We start from the raw sequence: 20,698 nt of genomic DNA on the forward strand, positions 1-20,698 counted from the left end.
TGTCGAAACCTGCAGAACCCAGTATTAATAGGTTTTTTTGTTTGTGCTTTATTTTTTTTCCTTTGGGGTTTTTTTTTTTTTTTTTGGGTTTTTTTTTTTTTTTTAGTTGTTGTTTTTTAAGTTTTTTTTTTACTGATATTGAATCACCTGTAGAATTATACAGAGAGGTTGTCATTACCAGATTCTTATGGGTAAAATACAGAAAAAAAGTTTCTTAAGTCCTATAAATCCTGCTGTGTGATTAGTGTTTCCCTAGGATTTTCCATTAAACTTCTTTCAGCAGCAAGCTTCTCTTTTCCAAAATAGGCAGTACAGGACTGACTCATATTTTCAGAGTGACTTGATTTTAATCTGAATCTTTGCTTTAAATGTGAATGAAAGTGTTTAAAAAAGCCCATGCATAAGGTTTAGAAACATCTTCAAGACTTACTTTTAATATAAGCTTCTTCTGTAGGCAGTTTTTATTTATTTGTTTGGTTTTACCTTTTCAAAATCTAACATAGAAATTTCCTATCGGTACATAAAACCCTCAAATCAAAATAACTAGAATGTGAGAAATACATCAAAAAGCCTATTTTTACTATGCAAGGCAAGACACATAAATAATAAATGGAAAAAATGAAACATCTACTCAGTGCATAACAATCCCTCAGCAATGTAGGCTCAACTCATCACAATTCTAATTGGTCTAATTTTACTCAAGTCCATGAGCTTTTCAAATGAGAAAAAGAAGCAGGATTTGACCTGCAGCAGCTTTTACCTAATGCCATGAAAACGTTATATCAGCATTCATTATTAAGTCAGGCACAAGCACTCTCATTCTGTTACAATTTAGAATGCATGTGTGCTGGAAGGCAGGAAAAAATGCTAATTTTTAAATGTTAAATTACAATGAATTTCAAACATGCTGGCAGATCTACTTTCTAGTGTAAGATCTTTTATTAATTAAAATACAAATCACATTCGGTATGTGATTTTTGCTGGATAACATTTTTCCATTCTTCCCTTTAATAGTTAATCCATTAGAGCCTACATGAATGAATGCTGCCATCTAGTGAGGATTCAGCAGGGACAGAATCCAGCAATGCCTACACACAAACCCCAACAGCATGGCTAAGCAGGGTTGCTCTTAAATTTTTTTACTACTTCCACTTCCAGAACTGAAAAATATGTACATTTGAATTCTCATTATACACTATAACCTAACAAATAAAAGGGAAAAAAAAAAGTGATCCAATTTGAAAGTTCTGCAGGTTTAGACTCTTCAATTTCAAGAGTAGAAACTTCTGAGGAGAAAATAGATAGTCTACTATGCCTCAAAAAGTTGCACTAAAAATTCAAAACAAGTACCAGTATCTACTTTGTTCCCTTATATGTTCATGAGACACATTCCTTTCATATTCTTACTGGTACAGAAGGCTGTAGCCAGGGGAGACCACTCATATTTCAAAATAGGAAAGCCTGAGACACAGAGAGAGATTTGTCTACCCTGAAACAGCATCCACTCCCTGTGCAGCTCCTCACTACCCCCTATGAACCCAGGGGAGGAGGCAGGCATTGGATTTGTCCCATTGTAAAGATTTTATGCTTGATTTTGAAGAACGATTCTGAGTACATCTCTGAATGTAATCAGGTTACACACTTAAATGCCAGCATTAAATGTTTTGGAGAAATTATTACCCCATGGGACTGAATTGTCACATTGACCAAGCTAAGGCTGACTTCTGGAGAGATTAGATTCTCCTTGCTTTAACCAGTACCTGTATTTGGAGAACCCAGAATTAGGCTTCACAAAAATAATGACAGGGTTAAAAACATTGACAGGGGAAGTAGGTCTCAACCCTGAGCTCTCATTGCAACTCTCCCTGTTTTTAAGAGGGCAATTATATGCTACTCTTTTCTGCCTTTCTCTAATGGAAGATGCTGACACCAGAAGATTGCTCCCTGGTCCCAGGCAGAGAAGAGAAGACAGAGGTGTCCTCTGCCATCCCAGTGAATGCTGCACATGAACAGCAAGGCTAACAGGGAGGTGCAAGTCAGCATGACGTGCAGCAGAGAGAGCAAGCACCTCTTTCAAGTCTTTTAACAACTTACCTCCCAAATCCAAAGTAAAGAATCAAGTGCTTAGGGAACAAATCCAATCCTACTTTTAATTTCAATAGGTGAGTGGAGTGGCCATGTACTGAAAATGACAGTGATGATACCTCACAGGAAAGAGGAGATTCAAATGCTATGTGAGTGGCATGAGTGATGAACAGATCATCATGGACAAACTCTTCATTGCCTGCAGTTAACTGAGGGTGACATTCCAAGGGTACCATTCTTCACCCGAGAAAACACAAATTTCTGTACTCACTTGCAGGCATAGTCTTGTAGATCAGAAACATAATTGCACACTCCACCATGGAGGCAGTATGACTCGTATGAAGGAGGACATCCTACAATATCATCTTGCACAGCGTTGGTAGTGTAGTCATTGCTGACAGCAGTTGGGGGAACAGTAGATTCTGAAATAAAGGGTTTCACAAGGACATCTCAAATTTTGGCCTCATTGGCAACATAATCTTATGAAAGAGTTCCAGAACTTCAAGGTATTAAGCTAGGTAAAAATATCCAATTTCTATTAATTATTTGTGTTTAACCTATTTTCTTACGTTGTTATCAAATTTAGGCAAGCAGAAATTTATACCAAATTACTAAATATACTTGATTTTAGATTTATAGTGAAAGACCTACAGCAGTTGACTGAGTTCTGTGTGTTTAGATGTGTTAGCCCAGCTCTGAAGAAAAACTGCACCCTCTAGGTGCTTAGTCTGAAATGCTTTTTGCAACTTATGCAGTTCTGGCATATGGCAAACCTTTACTATGCATAAATTACCAGCGTGGGAGGTAGAGGTGAAGGGTGACTGTGTTTCATGCACTTGGATCTCAGACTTCCACAAGCAACCTGTCATTCCTATGCAGATTGTTTCTACTCTGCTGCCATCCAGTTAATTGCACCTGTTGTGGTGGCAGATCACATTTTTTAGTGTTTCAGGCTAGCTCAGGTACAGATAACAGCATCACTGGGGGAGCAGGAAGCCCTGTGGTTCTGCCAATGGTTCTGCAACCTGCCCTGATCCCACCTGCTGCCACCTACACACCTATCCAAACTAGCTAGTTTAAGGTAGCATTAATATCTCTGAAGAGCATGACCACAGTGCAGACATGCCCTTACAGAAAAGGAGTGTTTTCATGCCTACTTTGATGCTACAACGAATCTATAGGTCAGAAGAGAGCAGCTACATGATAAAGAATTTCCAGCAGTGTGGATCAGCAGAGACACGCCTAATCATTCTCACACAATTATGGGGTCAGTTCTATGACTCACACCAGTTTTATTGCAACATGACCTTCAATGACATTTGGGTTTTAAAATCTCATTTGCAGGAGAACTGCCACGGCAAAGAGCCTGAATGGAAAGGAATGAGTGATTATAGTGAACTCCAGGTGTGCATCCATTCAGCAATGAAAATTTCATCTTGCTAAAAGAGCTTATTAGTCAAAGAACAAAAACAGTGTGTTAACGTCTATAAAGACACGGGATCAGACTGACAGATGAGAGACCTAGGAAACATTACTTCCAAGTCATTCATCATTTAAAATCATCATTTCCTGAGTGACACCTGAAACTACTGAAAGCTTAAGCGACTGAAATGGGAGTGGGAATCCTGATAGGTGTTCTATTTAAGAAAGCCCATAAATACAATAAATTCAAACAACAATTTACTTGTTTTTCTGAAGAAACAGCTATGTGACAATCACACAATGTCCTTCCATCATCAGAAAGTCACTCAATCTGGAGTAAAATTCACCATGACCAAGAGGGCTGACACAGAGTAAAAGAATGGATCACTCTCATTTTCAGCGAATGCTGCTACTACACTGAGGCACTAAAATGAGGTTCAGATACTCACTAGTGCTGAACCTTTAGCAGTTCCCTTCAGTAAAGTGGTAATCAGATTTGCTAAGGAGTTTCAGAGCCTTTTTGAGCAATTAGTGTTGGAACTGAAAGACAAGCCTATACTAAAGAATCAAAGGGAACTTAAATCATGTGCACTTCCTGTGCCAGCCTTCTGCAGAGTAACAGAAGGCACAGGGAGTTTGAAAAATGGCACAGACTGAAATTACCCTCAAAAAAATGTTATTTCCAAGGAGCATTTACTTCTGTTGATTGTACATGACATTTGATAGATTTCTTGCTACATTTAGACAGCAAAAATTTATATTGAATCTTAATGTAGATACTTCCTAATTAAACTCAGATCTGTTCTCCTTAGTCCATCACAAAACAGCCTCCTAAAGGCAATACGAAATGGATCCATGAGCTGGTCAGGATGTTACTATAGAGACATCCTTTGGTTTCCAGGTAGAGCAATTTATCCAGGAACACAGCTCTTCATTTAGGGCCACTTCATTTATTTGCTTGCTCCGTTTACTCACTGCAACCGATGCCAGTTCCAGCAGCATGATCAGCACACGAGCAAGTGAAGTTTCCTTCTGTATTTGTGCAGGTCGTGTTCTCTCCACAGGTGTGGGACCCCGTCTTGCACTCATCAATATCTGTCACCCAAACAGTCTGCAGTTAGAAGGATGAAATGCCTCAGAGCATCAGGGCAGCAGTTGCAGCACTGCACTCCCCAAGCAGTGGGGAAAAAACCAAAAACCTCTCCCTCTGCAAATATGCCTCCATGGAAATCCTAATAGAGAGGCAACCAGCATACTTTTTGTAGCAAGAGCATGCTGTGCTGCTGCAGAAACTCTCCATGGGGAGGAAGGAAAGGCTTCACCATGAAATGTAACAAGTACAGCAGAGTTGAAGAGGAAATTTATTTGTACCAGATATATTCTTCTGGCATTGCTAGTCATAGCTTGCAGCCTGGATCCATATGTTGGCATTCTTGCAGCCACACAGCAGAAGGGTTTGGGAGTGGGGAGCTGCTCACCCCTGTATCACTCCCCTAGTTCAGCCTAACAAAGAGTTTAGGCAGAAGGAAAATGTCTAGAAATCTGCAGGTTTATTCAGTTTGTGTAAATACTTCAATGAGTGAGGCTTTGAGTGACTGTGAAGAGGTTCCCTGACTACAACAGTTTCCAGGCTCAGCTCCCATATTAGGTTCATATATATCTCTCACCCCCATTCTGCTGCACATCCTCCTCCTGCCTCCACACCTTCTCTGCAAAGCCCAGGGCAGCAGCTCCTGCCAGGCTGGCCACCTACACCTTGCTAAGTGCTGAAGCACTCCCCTCAAAGGTGAAACCTTTGGTTCACTCAGCAAAGTTTGGGAGCTTCTGATTCATTCTACGAATTGTGAGCAGAATATATATGCCAAATTTAATTCAGGGAATCACAGATCTCCTACCCCAATTTGTGAAATGGTTGCTTAAACTGCTGGGAATTTTTCTACAGTAAAATTAACAGAATCTGGCTCAAAACAGAACAGAAAATTAAAAGCATTTTAAAAATAGGGGGGTGGAGGGTCAGGGGACAGAACTGCTGCAGCATATTTCAATAAATGTGATTTCACCAACACAATATGAACTCATCATGGGTTATCACTGGACACATGGTCACATTCCTCGACACTGTGCATGCATGCAGTCACAACTGAAGCACAAAACCAGTTTCTGGTTTTCATAGTACATTTCAAGTCATCAAACACAAAATCAGTTCCAGTTATGTTTACATCTTAGTAATACTGCATCTTTTATGAAATGCTGAGAATCAGTTTTATGGGCTTAAAGACTTCAGGAAGATAATAGACTGTTATTCAATAGAAGTAGAAGGTACTACATCCTAAACAACTATACCACAGCATAGTGGTAAGACAGTAAGAGCCCAGGGCTGCCTGAGAACTTTCTTTTAGGTTGTGCTGGTTCAGCAAGAGGACCTTGTCACTTCTGTGTGCACTTCCATCTGCACCTCCAAACACCCTCAAAGACAGGAGCTCTGTCTCTGATCTCTGCAAGCAAAAGGCTTTTTGATTCTTTTACCTCTGAGACTTTCCACACTCTACCCATGATAATGATATTGTTCTTAATTTTTCAGTCATCCTAATCAGCATTGAAGCACCAGGTCCAGCAGAGATTATGTAAGAATTGCTTTGAATTTAATGGGTTTTGAATTAGGCTATAAAGGAAAAAAGGGAAAGAAAAGGACAAAAGGGAAGGCGAGACTCTCATAAAGCTCTGAACAAACTGTGTGCTAGTCAAATACTGGAGAGAAAAAGCTTCCTGTTCATATTTACCACCAAAATGGATTAAGAATTTAGGAGACGTAGGAAATGAACTAAAGACCTGGCATTAGAACTGGATGGGAAAATCAGTGGGTCTGATTATTAACAAGACTCTAAATGTACTCAAGTTGTCAGTGTCACACCTTGAACCTCATGCCTATTAAAAAGACCTGGAATTATTTGATGAGTATTATGACACACTCAATACCTGCTTTCGTTTATATTCATGGCAACGATTTCCAATAAAGCTCTACTGCTTCACCTCCACTTCCCTCCTCCCCTTCATTCTTTCTCTCTCTCCTTCTATAACCACTAAAAAGAGCGCAAACACTGAGAGGAGATATTCACTGACAAGTACAAGCTTTGCATATTGATCAGTTGCTGAGGCTACCACACTTCAAACAGGGAGGAAGGAATCACAAAGGCAGAAATGCCTCAGCCTTTCAGGAAGAGCAGAGCCCTCACATGTGGCCATACCATAGCAATGGACTCCATCTCCAGTGTATCCTTCCAGGCAGGTGCAGACGTAGCCGCCCTCTGTGTTGACGCAGTGGGACACGCTCCGATCGCAGCGGTCGGATCGCGCAGCGCACTCGTCAACGTCTGAGGGACAGAGCAAGGGGACAGGCGGCTCAGGAAACCACCAGTGGGGCACTGAAACACCTGCCAGGGAGCCCCACCTGACTGTGCTCTCACTTGGCATCTCTGTGTGTGAAGCGAAGGGCAAGAGAAGGACTTTGGTCTTTTTCGGCACAAAATGTGATGGGGGTGTTATAAAATCCAGGAGAGTCAACCACCTGGAGATCACAAATATCATTTGCTTAATAAAAACCTGTTCAGAGGAAATTATTCAAAAATGGCTTTATGTTATAGACTCATAGAATCCATTAATTTGGAAAAGGCCTCTAAGAGCGTTCAGAAACTTTGTTCTGTGAAAGAACACATGGGCTTAAAAAAGGAAAAAGTACTGCGGTGAAAAAAATGCATGCCTGATTCAGCTTACAGGTTTTTTCTCCCCCTTCCATAGTAACATAGATTCTTCTGAGTCTTCATGCTTAGCCACCAAATGGTATTTTTCTTTCTATTTCTAACACCTTCTTCTCTTGACCTTTGTGAGAGCAAAACAGTTTTCCCATTTACATTGCAAGCAAGTCTAGAAACATGAAGACCACCCTGAGCAGTATTTTGCATGGCTGTTAGTCTTTTTCTAGTACTAGTAAAAAACTAGAGCAGCACTTTTGTATAAACATTACATCAGGAATACTAATTTGGAAGAGATCCCTTATGTCTAAATTATACATTAACTATCATGTCTATGGATTGAGCTTTTATAATTAGTAAATTTGTACAAATAAATACATTATACTTCTATAATCTCTTTTATTGCTTGTTATTATTAATGGGATTAACACTCATGGCTCAAGGGGGGAAGAGGCATTAGCCAATTAGCCATTTCATCTCACATGCTTTCTACTCATCATCCTTTTCACATTATTGACCTTTTTCTTGTGCCTCACACAGCAGAGCTGCCAATGTGAAAGGAGATAGATTTTCTTCCTCCCCCCAGTCTACAATTTTTCAAAAGTTACAATAAAGTTTTGTATTACCATAGCATAATTTCCCCTTCCTGGTAAATCCTTTCAAACACTGGCACATAGCACCATCTTCCAGCAAAATACATTCTGCATTGACATAGCATTCTAGTGCAGTGCAGTCATCCTCATCTATAATATAAACAAAACAAAACAAAAAAAACCACTAGATGTACTTTGAAATATTGAAGGAGGTGGTGTATATCTATATTACAGAAAAACAAACAACTAGGAAAACCAGAACACAGAGTCTGAAACTTAGCTCTTCAGGATTAATAATGACAAGCCAATATAATTACTGCTTCTGTTCTCTTTGTCTAGATGGAGTTGATATATCATTTATTATCAGGATTTCTGAATATGTTATTCAAAATCTATTTCAAAATTTAATGATCTAGTGTCTTCAAAGAGATATAGAATTCAATGGGTTTATTTTAACTTTCTAGAGGAATGCTTTATACTTAAAAACCTAAGGGAGATATTTTCAGAAGTGTTCCAATTATCTAGACCTGGATAATATTATAAATTTTGTCAATATAGCCAAGGAATACAGACACAAACAAAAAAATACCAGTTTTACCTGGAATAACTGCACAGACCTAAATTCTTGTTAGAAGGTTAAGAGCATGATACCACCAGTCTCAACCATGAACCTTTCTTTCTTTATGTCTGTGACTTCTTTCTGTGCTATAAACCTGTTCAGAGGCTCAGAGTAAGCATAAGGAAGATAACCGTCAGACTCTACCTGATACCATTATTTCAGCCATATAAAAAATTTTCTGCTTTTCGCCATTGTCTGCATCCTTAAAAATCTCAGTGCTCCTTGTGCTCTGGAGCACAGTCTCTTGGGGTGGCATTGGCATTACCTTCTTATGCACAGACACCCTTGCTGAAAAAGACAAGAAAAAAATTATATGGACTATTTAAATCTACTGAAATAGCCTTCTGATTTTCAAATACTTGTCTACTTTCCAAAAATCACGTTGGATTCCTTTTAAAACAAACATCAGTATCCTCCCAGACTAACCTGTTTTTCTGACATCAAATTATTCCTAAAAGCACTCACTGGTGAGTTTTCTCAAATACAAAAGAGAAGAAATGTGACTCAAGGCTCACAACACTTGTCAGCATTGCACATACCTTTTTCACTGCTAAAATGCTAAGGGAAAAATTACTTTGGCCAGACAGCAGGTCTGTTGTCTTGTTGACCCAAGGATATTCCAGCATTTTCATTCTTCAGAGAAATCATCATTCCTTATGTTAGAGCAAGGCGAATTTTTCCAGTTCTACCTGTCAGGATCCTCAAGAGATTGAGGGGGTTCTTGTTGGGAACTGGAGAACTGTACCTGCTGTTGAGTTGGAAGAATCCAGAGTATGACAGGATTTTCCATCTTGAGTTTTCCCAAATCCTGGATAGCACTTGCAGTGGGCAATTCCAAAACGGTTTTCACAGATCTGATCACAGCCTCCATTCTTGTAAAGGCAAGGATTTGTCCCTAATGAAGAAAACAGGAAGATTAACAAGCTGCTTTTTCAGTCAACATCTCTGTTTAGACATGCAGAGTTGAAGCAGCTGGAAAAAGAATAAGGACTTTAAAAACTATGATTTTTTTTTTTAATAGAGCAAGAAATATATATAGTGTAACGTAGATATTATCACCTGGCCCGTCAGGAAAAGAGATTCATGTACTCTGTATCCAATGCATGTACCACATTTTTTAAATTTTATTTCCGTTATTGTTTCTCTTTTATATTTAGAGTCCTAAAATATTTCAAAGACATAAAGAACTTGTGATTACCTTTTCTCAATCTTGATCTACTGAATTACTCTTTTCTACTTACACGGAGATTGCTCCCTACAGAAAATCAAATTATTTGATCAAAAACTAATAAATCTCACAAAATCTTTCCCCATGTCATTTGTTATTATTGGGGTGTGTGGGGAGTGCTAATAGACTAGGATAAATAGGAATTAGAAGACTGTGGTAGCCTCATGGCAATTGATCAGCATCTATTCTTGGGCACGAACATAAATCTGTCAGCATTCCTGGGACACATGCCCAGATGAAGCTTTCAATAAATGCCAGTCTGACTATGCAAGGCTTTTTAAAAAGCCTATTTCTGAGAAGATAATCCTCTACCCAAGGACATCTATCCTACTGATATCAGTGAACAAGAGGAGGCTGGAAGGGAATGACTGCTTAATTTTTGCAGTATACCTGGTTTCGCCAAAGGATGAGCTACAACCATTGATGAGGGTCTCAGCATGCTGCCTCGAAGACGTACCCTGTTTTGGCCGGTCTTCTTGTCCACCCTCACCAGTGATGGCCTAGCCCAGTCAGAAAACCACAGGTGGTCCTCAAACACCGCTACAGCAAAAGGGTGGCCTACAAAGACATCAGGTTTATCATTTCCACATCTGTAGAACATACACAGCAAACCCTGTAAAGGAAAGCATTATCTGTATATAGATCAACCTCTAACACAGGGGCCTAGCCATAGCCAGTGCTCCATTCTGATTCCCATGGAGAGGGATAAGTGTCCGTGGACAATGGACCATGGGCACATGTTACTTGGGCTCTTAGCAAAGGAGTCTGTAACACTTGCCTAGCTCAGTACACTCCCTATACTTCTGTTGATATCCAGCCAGATCTAGCTCACAAGATGCTTCTACCACACACATCACCATTTCTTGAGGCAGCATCAGGACCAGCCTTTCAGAACTAGGCTACCTCCCTCCTCTGCCACTAAGTGGCCTGTTGGAGAGCTGTTGAGGTACATAGCCTCTTTTGCAGTCTTCATGTAACAAGGAGGAGGGGAGCTCGCAGATTGTGTCAACCTGCATGAGCATCCTGGCGCAGGGCAGCCTGTGAGTTACAGGCACTGCAGCCACTGACTCCTGGCAGGACCCCAAAACCAGTGTGTGGCCTCTGCAAGTGCCAAAAGTACACACAAGTGCAGTGCAGAGGGGCATATAGCCAGCTAACAAAAACCACAGGAGGCAATAGGCCATCCAGGTAACTTCCTCTCTTTTCACTGATAACAACAGGATCCTAGACACCGCCTGCAATCAGGCACCTAACAATTACAGGACTAACAGTAGCTGCAAGAAATTACATCCCAAATTCAGAGCATAGGAACTTTTTCTTGGTAGCACATTATCTGCACTAGAAAAGCTCAGATCCCTGGTTTGACTTCCAGAGATAAGCACTAATTGAGAATTCAAAGGACAATTTCATATAAATAATGGCAGACATAAATATCTTTACAAAGTAATTCTGGCTCCTTCTAATCTGTCATGATAGAAAACTGCCATTAGCCCATATGGAACGATGCATTTTTTCTATACACTCAGAAACCTCCTATTTTCAAGGTGGTCTTTGGGCAAGCTTTTTGCAGTGGAAGGTAAGAACACATGCTATTCTTCCATGGATGTACACCTGGCTTCAGAGTGGATGCTTTCTGGCTGAAGCAGGTTTGCCTTGTTTTGGTCCTTAGAGCCTCAGTGGCACTGTGCTCTACCCCTGCAGTCTGAGCCCCTCTGAAAGGTGGCTCATGATTTCTGTGCTTTTGCTTCTTGATGTAGACCTCAACTAGGTGATGTTTAATTTCAGTAATGAAATTGGGATCCCAACATGTATTAATCTAAAAAAATTAAAAATCTAAGGCTAGCAAACAAGAAAACAAAACAACAGAGAACCAATACAGCAATACAGAAAACATTTAGAAACTTGGAGGAGGAGTATGTGTTTGCATATTTTAAATTCACCTCACAAATAAACTGAAAAAATTGGTCCTTTATGAAAAAAATTCTAAGATGCTGTTAAAGTGTTCTTTAGTGTTATGTTGAAGAGTGTATTGTTGGCACCTCACTACCTCCACTGACCCATGCTTAATCACTGATCTTGGTTCTTACCTTTTCTTCCCATTAAATTTGAACAACTAGACTGAGATCTAGATACTGCCCCCACCCAAACATTTCTCACAATTTTAGGATCTGTAGTTTTCACTATTCACAAATAGCACCCAGCAATTTATTAACCTCTTATTTTGTGAATACATTAAGGATTAAAGTCAGTGTCAGTCAATGGAGATAGCAGGAACAGTGCAAATGCAACCCACTGCAGAAACAAAAAGGGATGACTGTGCTCTTTGCCTTGGGCAGGCTATTACAGGCAGCTGCAAACACGGTTATGTGGAAGAGTAGAAATAATTTACCTATTTTGCATGCAGCTCTATTCAATGAACTCTCAGTACAAAGGCACTAGAGGGAGCTGCTGCAATAGAAATTCATGTACAGCTGAACACCTATGAGGAGGTGCCACCTTCCTATCCAGTGCACAGCTGTTCAAGAACAAAAACTGAATTCCAGTCTTCATTAACATAATTAGCAAATGATCAGGACATGCTTCTCTAAATTTGTACCCCTACACGTCTTCCTCCCTTTCACTTCCTTGCATATACATGTTAATGTCCTTTATTCTCACCTCCAAAGCTGTATCACTGCTCCTTTCTCATAGTCCATATTTTCTAGCTCTCCTTGTCTGTTTTCTCCCAGTAAGACACTGTCTTACTCCTTGTGGAGAAACAAAATGAAACTTTGGTCAAACTTCAAAGTCCTCCTTTGCAGATCTGCTGCAAGGCAGAGCACATGGCAGAATATGTGCAGCATGGGAAGAGAGACGAAGGCTGGAAAGCCTTTTCTCTCAGGCCCATTGATGTCATAAACTGGAGAACACTGATTCCTCCAGGACCTCACTCCACTCACCTCCAAAGCACTGGGAGGGTATGTGGCTTAGGTGATGAGCACCAGCCTTCCCAGAGCATAAACTAGATCAGAAGTTGCTCGACAGAGTAACCACAAAATGATCCACAGCAGTCATGGTAGTGGGCTATGACCCCTCACTCTGCCCATGTGCACACCTACCAAATAGTCCCCTGAGAGATCCCATGATCAAAAGGAATTGTCCTCTACAGAAACTAACTCTCCATGTACAAGATTCTTAAACACATGGTTTACTTTAGACAGCATTATTAGTTCCTTGTTGCTAACAGCTCTGTTCTCTTGCTACAGAACAGCATAGTTATGTGCCAAGCAGTAGAAATCTTAGCCATAAAACCACCAGCATATTGTAAAATCATTTTTCATTTGGTATTTATTGTGTGTTTAGAATCCTTCCAGTGTTCAACACTGCAGATACAGGTTTGCTGCTCAAGGACCTTAATGACTCTGATCAATTCCCTTTCTTCTTATGTCAATATAACTCACTGATGCAATAAATACAGCAAAACCTACATTAAACTAAGCAGCCATGAATGGGAAAAGCAAACCATATTTTTAATTTTTTTATTATTTTCATTTTTCTATAAAGGCAGAGAAGTTCTCTGTGCAATGCAAAGTGATTTGTTAATAAAAGCAGAGACTTTAGAAAGACATGTTTTGATAAAATGAATAAAAGTCAGCTAGATAACAGAATGAAGAGCTTAAATGCTGTCATTAACCTCAGCATAGTATGGGATACACAGCACAGCAGCTGGCCAGCAATTTTCATGCACATAAGCAGATGCACACACATGGACAAGCAGCAGTAGGTAATCATCAACCCAAAAGCCTCACCTACATCATTCTGTGCAAGAATTCGACGACCAGAACCATCCAGGTTGGCACTCTCAACCATGGCCTGTTTAGCATCACACCAGTACACCTTGTCAGCCAGGTAGTCGAGGGCTATCCCACTGGGCCACAGCAGGCCAGTGCTGGCTACCACCCGGCGATCGGAGCCTTCCAGTGAAGAGCTGTCAATCCGCGGGCTGACCCCCATGTCAGTCCAGAATAATCTCCTTCAGAAAACAAAACGAATGCAGGAAGTCCATAAGTAAATGTTTGCCCTCCTCTCCATGGAGTTCTTTCAAAGCAGAAAGGTCAGATCAGAGCAACACAGCCCTGACTCACGGGAGGAAAAGTGCATGCTTCAAACAAACATATTGGCTGCTGATCTTTTCACACTTGCCATAAGACTCCAGGTGATTGCACTGGGACTTATGCAGAATCCTCACTCTATTGTGGCATGGAAGCTTTGGAAAACAACTCCTGACTATGTTAACTGCCACAGCTCTTCATATCTGCTCTTTTATTTTCTATGTGACAGCCAATGGTGGTTTAACAAATCCAGACGATAGAAAATGACGCATTAGCCAGACCCTTGTCTAAACAGGGGTACAATGATAAACAAATGAAACCAAAATCACCCATTATCCACAGAAAACAAGCAAGATTAGGCAGGTTGCTTTAAAACAATACACCAATATCAGGTCCACAATCTTTCTTCCTTTATTAAAATCATGGTTCTCAGTGTCTGTGTCTTGAGTCCTGTGTGTTATTGAGCGTTTAGCAGTTTTCAGCAGTTTCTAGCAGTGCCAGAAGGCAATTCAAAATGGGGATAGCTACAATTGCAAATAATGTCTGAAGTTTGGGCTCATCTTCCCAGGCATCAGTTGCCTCTGTCAGATTTACTGAAATAACCCAGGGATTCACTTAGCTTTAGATACACAAGCAGTCATGCTCTAACTAAGGAAGGGATCAGTATTTTCAAGAGCTCTAATTTTGTTTCACATCCCTCTTTAATATTCACAGCTATGGACATTGCCATCATGTCTGTTCATCTTTTCACCATTAACTTTCTAAAAAGTAAAGTTTTAATGATGTTTTCTCATCCCTTTCTTGCAGGTTTTGCCTCTACCAATAAATCTAACAAAAAATCTGGCAGAGCCTACCTTTCTTCAAAGTTTTCCTGCACAATGTCTCTATAGCATTCAACCACTACTGAAAGATTCTTTCAGGTCTTTTATGGGCAGAGGCAAGCTAGCAAACACCCTCCCTAAACCAGCTTTTTTCTGATCCATCAGTTCTTAGTTATAGCAGGATATGAGCATCAAAACAAAATTTAAAGGACCAGATTTAAAATGCTCCAACTCTAAGCATATTGTCTAAAATCCATGGGATTTTGCCATTGATTGAAATAACCAGAATTTCATCAAGAGTTTAAATGCCTGGGATCATTACAACACTAGTTAAGAAGATACAAGGTCTATTTAAAACAACAAATCTCCAGAATCTTAGGTTTCACTTCCTCTGAAACTGAAACATGGACCAAAAAAAAAAAAAAAAAAAAAAAAAAAAGGCAGTTTTTTAAGCACTACTAGATATGGAACCACCAACATTTGTAGTGTGGCACCTACAGCTGTCAGTGGCCTCAGTTGCTCATGCTTTTCTTTAACTTAAACTGCATACAACATCATTAATACTCCAATTACTTTCTTCTAAAATCTATATGAGAAGTGAGCATGTCCCAACTCATGAAAGAAACCCTGCAATAAAACATTACAGTTCACACAGCTCTCCTAGGCAATGGCTAACACAGCACGAGACTAATGCACATTTTGACTGCCAAAAGGGCAAAGCTTACACCCTCATTTTTAAAAGTCATCCACAAGAATTACACTATTTACTGTGTTTATCACTCCTTACTTAGCAAATGGATGAATGGCAATTCCTCGGGGCTGGGACAGATCCTCCCAGATGATCATTTTTCTCTGCATTCCATTCAGATTGCTCCTTTCAATGCACACCTTCCTGCAACACACAGAGCACTGTTAGGTCCTCCCTGCTATCTTTTTAATTACCTTCTTGGGCTGAATGTACTAAGATCTTGCATTGCTTTAGTTTTGCTGTAATAAATAATTTCACAGTGACAGGAGGTAATCTTGCTGATATGGGATGTCTAGCGGTTTTATCAACAGGTAATTCATGTTACAGCTTCATTATCTGGTCCAGGGCATGATGATAAAACACCTGCTGCTTTGCAGAAGACATGAAGTTCTCCTTCTTTGGGTGAATAATGAATTGCAAGTATGACCACTACTAGATAAATGCTAGCTTTAAAAGGAGTCAGGAGGAAAACAAGCTCCTAGCTGAATACCATTACCAAATGTATAAAGAATTTTTTAAAATAGTACTTTCACATAGCATTTTTCATCCAAAAATCAGTGGTCATTTTATATATTACATCTACTTTGCAGGAAAGAATGAGACTAAGGTTCTTAAGATTACTCATAAGATCTGTGGCCAAGTCAAGTATAGAATCTACATTGCCAACTTTCAATTCACCTTTTTTCCCAGAAAACTGATTTTATTGCCGCAATATTCACCATGCCAAACAAATATCAGCCTCTATCTGCAAGCAAGCCTATAGCCTTCCATGCCTCTTTGAAACTTCAAAGAAAGGCCCCACAGAGATCTAAGTAGAAATATGTTCTTGCAAATGTGAAATACCAACAGATAAATGCAGTGGGTGAAAAAGAAGTTGCAGGTTCAAATTCTCATATTCTTCTTGAACTCCTGTCTTATGGAGAGAAGCACCACAATCGCCCATTTCACAAGAAACATTGACATATTTCTACAGCAGCTCAATCATGTGGTAATATTGTACCTAAGGGCAAGGAAGTGGACTAGTAGAATATTTACTATGAAGAAGGAAGGTGATCTAAATGCTCAAAATTACTTTCTATTGACAAATGAATTAGGGATCGTACTGAAAGCTCATGACCACTCTTCACGGAGTCTTTATTATCTGTTGTGATCTGAAACTGCCTTTTCATCAAAGGTCAGTTTTGTTTCCTCCTGCATGTAAATTTAGGTATCAGCTGAAATGTGGTCACATTGTCTGGCAGCAGTCATTACTCTTTTATCAGAGATAATTGGCAAAGATCCTGCAATAACATGATTCTAGCTGCCAACAACACTGACTTCTGCCCAAGATGTACTCAGTACAGTAATATTCATGTATATGTATGTGTATATGTATATGTATACTCAAGGATATGCCTCTGCACAGAAACACACACTCACAAGCAGCCCATGTATATAAAAAAGAGTGTAAGGAAATATATTCACATGCACCTGTGCACATATGTGTATGTGTGTGTATATAAGCAGTGCATGCTTTAGATTCCTTGCAACTGAGTACAAACCTTTGCTTCTTGGAAAGACTAAGATAAAAATACAATAGCAGACTGCAAGTGAACTTGCAGCATTTTAGTTTTAAAGAACCTTCCAACCATATATACTTGAGACTAAAGCTACCCAAACAGAATGTGAAGCACTACTGCATTAGAGTGATATCTCAGCTATTTCTGTATCACCAGTCATTTATTCCAAATATTTTATGGCATGCTTCAACATAAATGCACTGTGGAGCATGTACCCTCTGTCTGTCCAATAGAGTTTACGGTTAATCCAGTCCACAGCAAGGCCTTCGGGTGTATCTATAGCTCCATGAATAACCTTTTCACGCTCTGAACCATCCAGATTAGCTCGTTCTATCCATTTCAAGGCAGTGTGGGCAAAGTAAATCTGTGAATAAATAACAGACATGGTGTCATTAGTTCTCATCTCACTTTCTACTCCACCTCCCCTGTCTAGTAACTCCATTTCTACAATACCTTTTTCATCTGGAAAATTCCCTAAACTGCTTATTCACAAAAGGCTGCACAGGTAACCCGTGATCCCTGATCAAATAAAAAGGCACTTATCCTTCAACCAGGATGACTTCTGCAGGCAGCTTGTGCTTAGCTGTAAATCCTGGTTGCCCTATATACAGCCCTCTGAAAATCCTGTGGTTTTGTTCCAGCCAGCAGCTACTTCACATAAAGCACAGCTGAGGAGCAAAAGTAGGAACAGGCAGAAAGAAGCACGTTGGCATTTCCATGGCTGCTCATGTTGGAAAGGGAGAAGTGTGGAGAAGATAGTATCACTCTATGTATATCAAGGAGCTGGGAAGGGGAAAAGGAGTCATAAAATTTATTTCTATTTTTTTTCCACTCTTTCATCCTGCAGCTATCTTAATTTTTTACTAGGTGTTTATTCTGTAAAGTTCCAACATTACCAGAAGAGATTTCTTAGTCTGGGGTCAAAAGATAAGTTCTTTGTTGGTAGGGAAACTAGGTTTACATTTTCCAAGGATGTGTAAATTTTGTCTTGTATCCCAGTACCAGAGAGAACCAAACACTTTATGGCACAACCATACCAAAAGCAATGCTGAGGCTTTCCTTGGAAATGGCAACAGCAAAACAAATAACTTTGCTTTGATGCTGGCCGTGAAGCCAAAACAAGCAGGAGGGAGCCTCTAGCCTTAGAGGAGCTAATTCAATACCCTGGGAGCACAAGGGGTGCTGCCTTGCCCCTCAGCTCTGCACTGCCCACCCAACACCACGGGAGGGGATGCCAGTGCACGCTGGAATCACTGGCACAGCTGATCCACCCTTGGCACTGCACAGGGCAGCTGCTGCCTTCCAGCAGGGCCCTATTTCAGGAGCAAGTGGCCAAGTTCCAGAAGTGCTCCTCCTGTAAATGCAGACCTGGTAACATTCACATTTCTTTAACTGTGTCCATCTGGGCCTTGAGATGCTTCCAGCAACTTAACTGAGCTCCTCCTCAGCTTTTACTGTACCATCCAGCACTCCTTTGCAGCACTCCTACAGGGTAAATAAGTCTCTCTGTGGGAAAATAAAACTATCTGCCACAGAAGGTTTAGCAAAGCACAGCTGAACTTTTATTCTTCCCAGCTCTGCAGGCAAGGAATAGGACCTTAGAATGTGGCCACACAGACAAACAGGTCTTTATACAGAGAAGACTCCTGTTTCCAACAACACTATCTAGTATGTGAGGAACACATTTTGGAAGAGCAACAGATTCTGTGAGCATTCAGCAGTTTTGCTGAATAATACCAGGACATGGAAAATAATTCTTGTTAATATTACTCCAGCATTTCATAGGGATCATACAGATTTAGCTGTACAGAATGAAAGATACCTTTGCTCGTACCACTATGCCATGAAAAAACCCACAATTAATTTCTAGAAAACAACACTGCAGTCTTAATAGAGAAAACTTATCAATCACACAACAGTTCTTTAAAATTGAAATCATGCCTGAAGTGAATTTACAAATCCAAGTTCTCTGTGAATTATCATTTTCAATGTACAAAAATAAGCAATTAAAGGATGAATCACTTCAACTAATGCTTGGCAGCCTGTACCAGTTGTGCTCCTAGACAGGCAACAGAACAACTAGCAGCATAATGCATAATCCAGATCACTGACAGAGGAAAGGTTAAGGCACATGGAAGCTCAATCCTTTTGTCCTTGCAACACTCCAGAATCCTCTCATTTTTAATGCCTTACCTTATTTTCCACCGGGTCAGAGTCCAGTGCTAAGACTACTCCCATCTGCCAGTCAAGTAAACTTGTATAACCTGTTCCATCAAAACTGATCTGGCGGATATCTTGGCCATTTGCAAATAACAAAAATGGCTTAGGACCTGTCAATTAAAATTTGCCAGTATGTTAATTGCACTAAGTTCAAATCTCTAACTTGCATTACTACATAAGTAGCATTGTAAATAAGTAACAGCAAGAGGTAAAATGAGGAACAGAAGCAAAAAGAAATTATGGCAATTTTCCTGCACTCCATTTGCCTAAGAAATTTAAGACAAATATGAATGTAAGTTGATAGCATCAGCCTTAGCATTTCTGACAAAAGGAACCACTAGTCCTTCTGCATTTCACATTGAGTGCCTTAGCCTCAAGGCAATCATCTCTCTACATTTCACAGCACTACCATAAATGCCACAATAACTTGAACTTTGCATATAGAGAAGTCTTTTGTAGCAAAAGCAAGAAAGATACTGTCCTCAAAAAAACAAAACAAAAAAAAAAAAAAAATATATATATATATATATATATATTTCCCCTTACTTTGGGCACAAATCAAAAACTTCTTCCTCCTCTCTGTTTGGCAATTGCTTATATCTTGCTGATCAGAAGAGTCTGCCCTTTTTCAGAGGAACAGAAGGGTCTGGAATCCAAAAGTTCACATCAAACACTTCAGCTTCCTGAAGCCAGTGGGGGAGAAATATCCCTATATGGAAAGTTCCTTTAACAGACTATTCCCTATCCCATTCTCCAAATACAGAGGCTTCTGTAACACTGGGCAGGACTATGCCCTTCTTTATGCAAAGGCACAAAACCTTGTGTACTGCAGGATACACCCTGCAGTATGGGAGCCCAGAGTGAAATGCTGAAGATGGATCACTGAACTTTCTGTGAAGGAGACAGAGCCATATACTGGTGCTTATTCTGGTTTATTTCCAAAATAGGTTGCCTTTCCTAACAATTGATACTTCCCAAGTTTCACAAAGTATTCAAAAAACTCAAAGAACTCAAATAAATTTTGCCTTTATTGGCAGAAATATGCAGGCATACCAAGACACCAACCTATAGCAGTGCAGTGCTTTCTGTCTTGCTGAAGCTTGTATCCAGGAAAACAAGCACACTCCCAGGAGGATGGGCTTAGAGAAGAGCATATCTGACTGCAGCCACCATTATCTGGAGATGTGCAACCTTAAACAGAGCATTGTAAAATTTTACTGTGCCGTTCTACAAAAAAAATAAAACACAACAAAATCAGAGGTACAGAAGAATGTTTCACCCTGCTAAGGATTTCTACTGTGCAAATCATCCCAGTGACTGGTAGGTTTACCAAAAGGCCTGCTGCTGAAAGCAGAAGGCTAGTGAAGTGAAAATAAATTAGTAGTAACTTGTTCCAGAGTTTTCTTGAAAACTTACAACACAGGATGTTGTGTTGTAAGACAAGGTGGAAGGGTGGCATATATAAAGAGAGGTCTTTCATGTGTTTCAGAGAACTCTTCTCCCATGCATATCTAATCCCATCTACAACAGAGTAATGAATTTTACCAGACTCCATGCAAAGAA

General features: G+C 40.0%; 1 protein-coding gene across 5 annotated transcripts in view; it reads right to left on the reverse strand.

Annotated features, from left to right (window-relative positions):
- The window catches only part of EGF (epidermal growth factor), a 57,613-nt gene that overhangs the window by 10,528 nt on the left and 26,387 nt on the right, over positions 1-20,698 (reverse strand). For all 5 annotated transcript variants that reach the window (XM_079306465.1, XM_079306467.1, XM_079306466.1 and 2 more), the window contains 12 exons: positions 20,201-20,326; positions 19,109-19,245; positions 17,131-17,279; positions 15,396-15,500; positions 13,485-13,708; positions 10,087-10,254; positions 9,214-9,363; positions 8,613-8,756; positions 7,883-7,999; positions 6,753-6,878; positions 4,483-4,602; positions 2,357-2,507 (listed from right to left, as the gene is read on the reverse strand). In XM_079306465.1, coding sequence (XP_079162591.1) covers positions 2,357-2,507; positions 4,483-4,602; positions 6,753-6,878; positions 7,883-7,999; positions 8,613-8,756; positions 9,214-9,363; positions 10,087-10,254; positions 13,485-13,708; positions 15,396-15,500; positions 17,131-17,279; positions 19,109-19,245; positions 20,201-20,326 — 1,717 coding nt within the window. The remainder of the gene's footprint in view (positions 1-2,356; positions 2,508-4,482; positions 4,603-6,752; positions 6,879-7,882; positions 8,000-8,612; positions 8,757-9,213; positions 9,364-10,086; positions 10,255-13,484; positions 13,709-15,395; positions 15,501-17,130; positions 17,280-19,108; positions 19,246-20,200; positions 20,327-20,698) is intronic.

This window comes from Erithacus rubecula, assembly GCF_903797595.1.
Source record: "Erithacus rubecula genome assembly, chromosome: 5".
NCBI lineage: Eukaryota > Metazoa > Chordata > Aves > Passeriformes > Muscicapidae > Erithacus > Erithacus rubecula.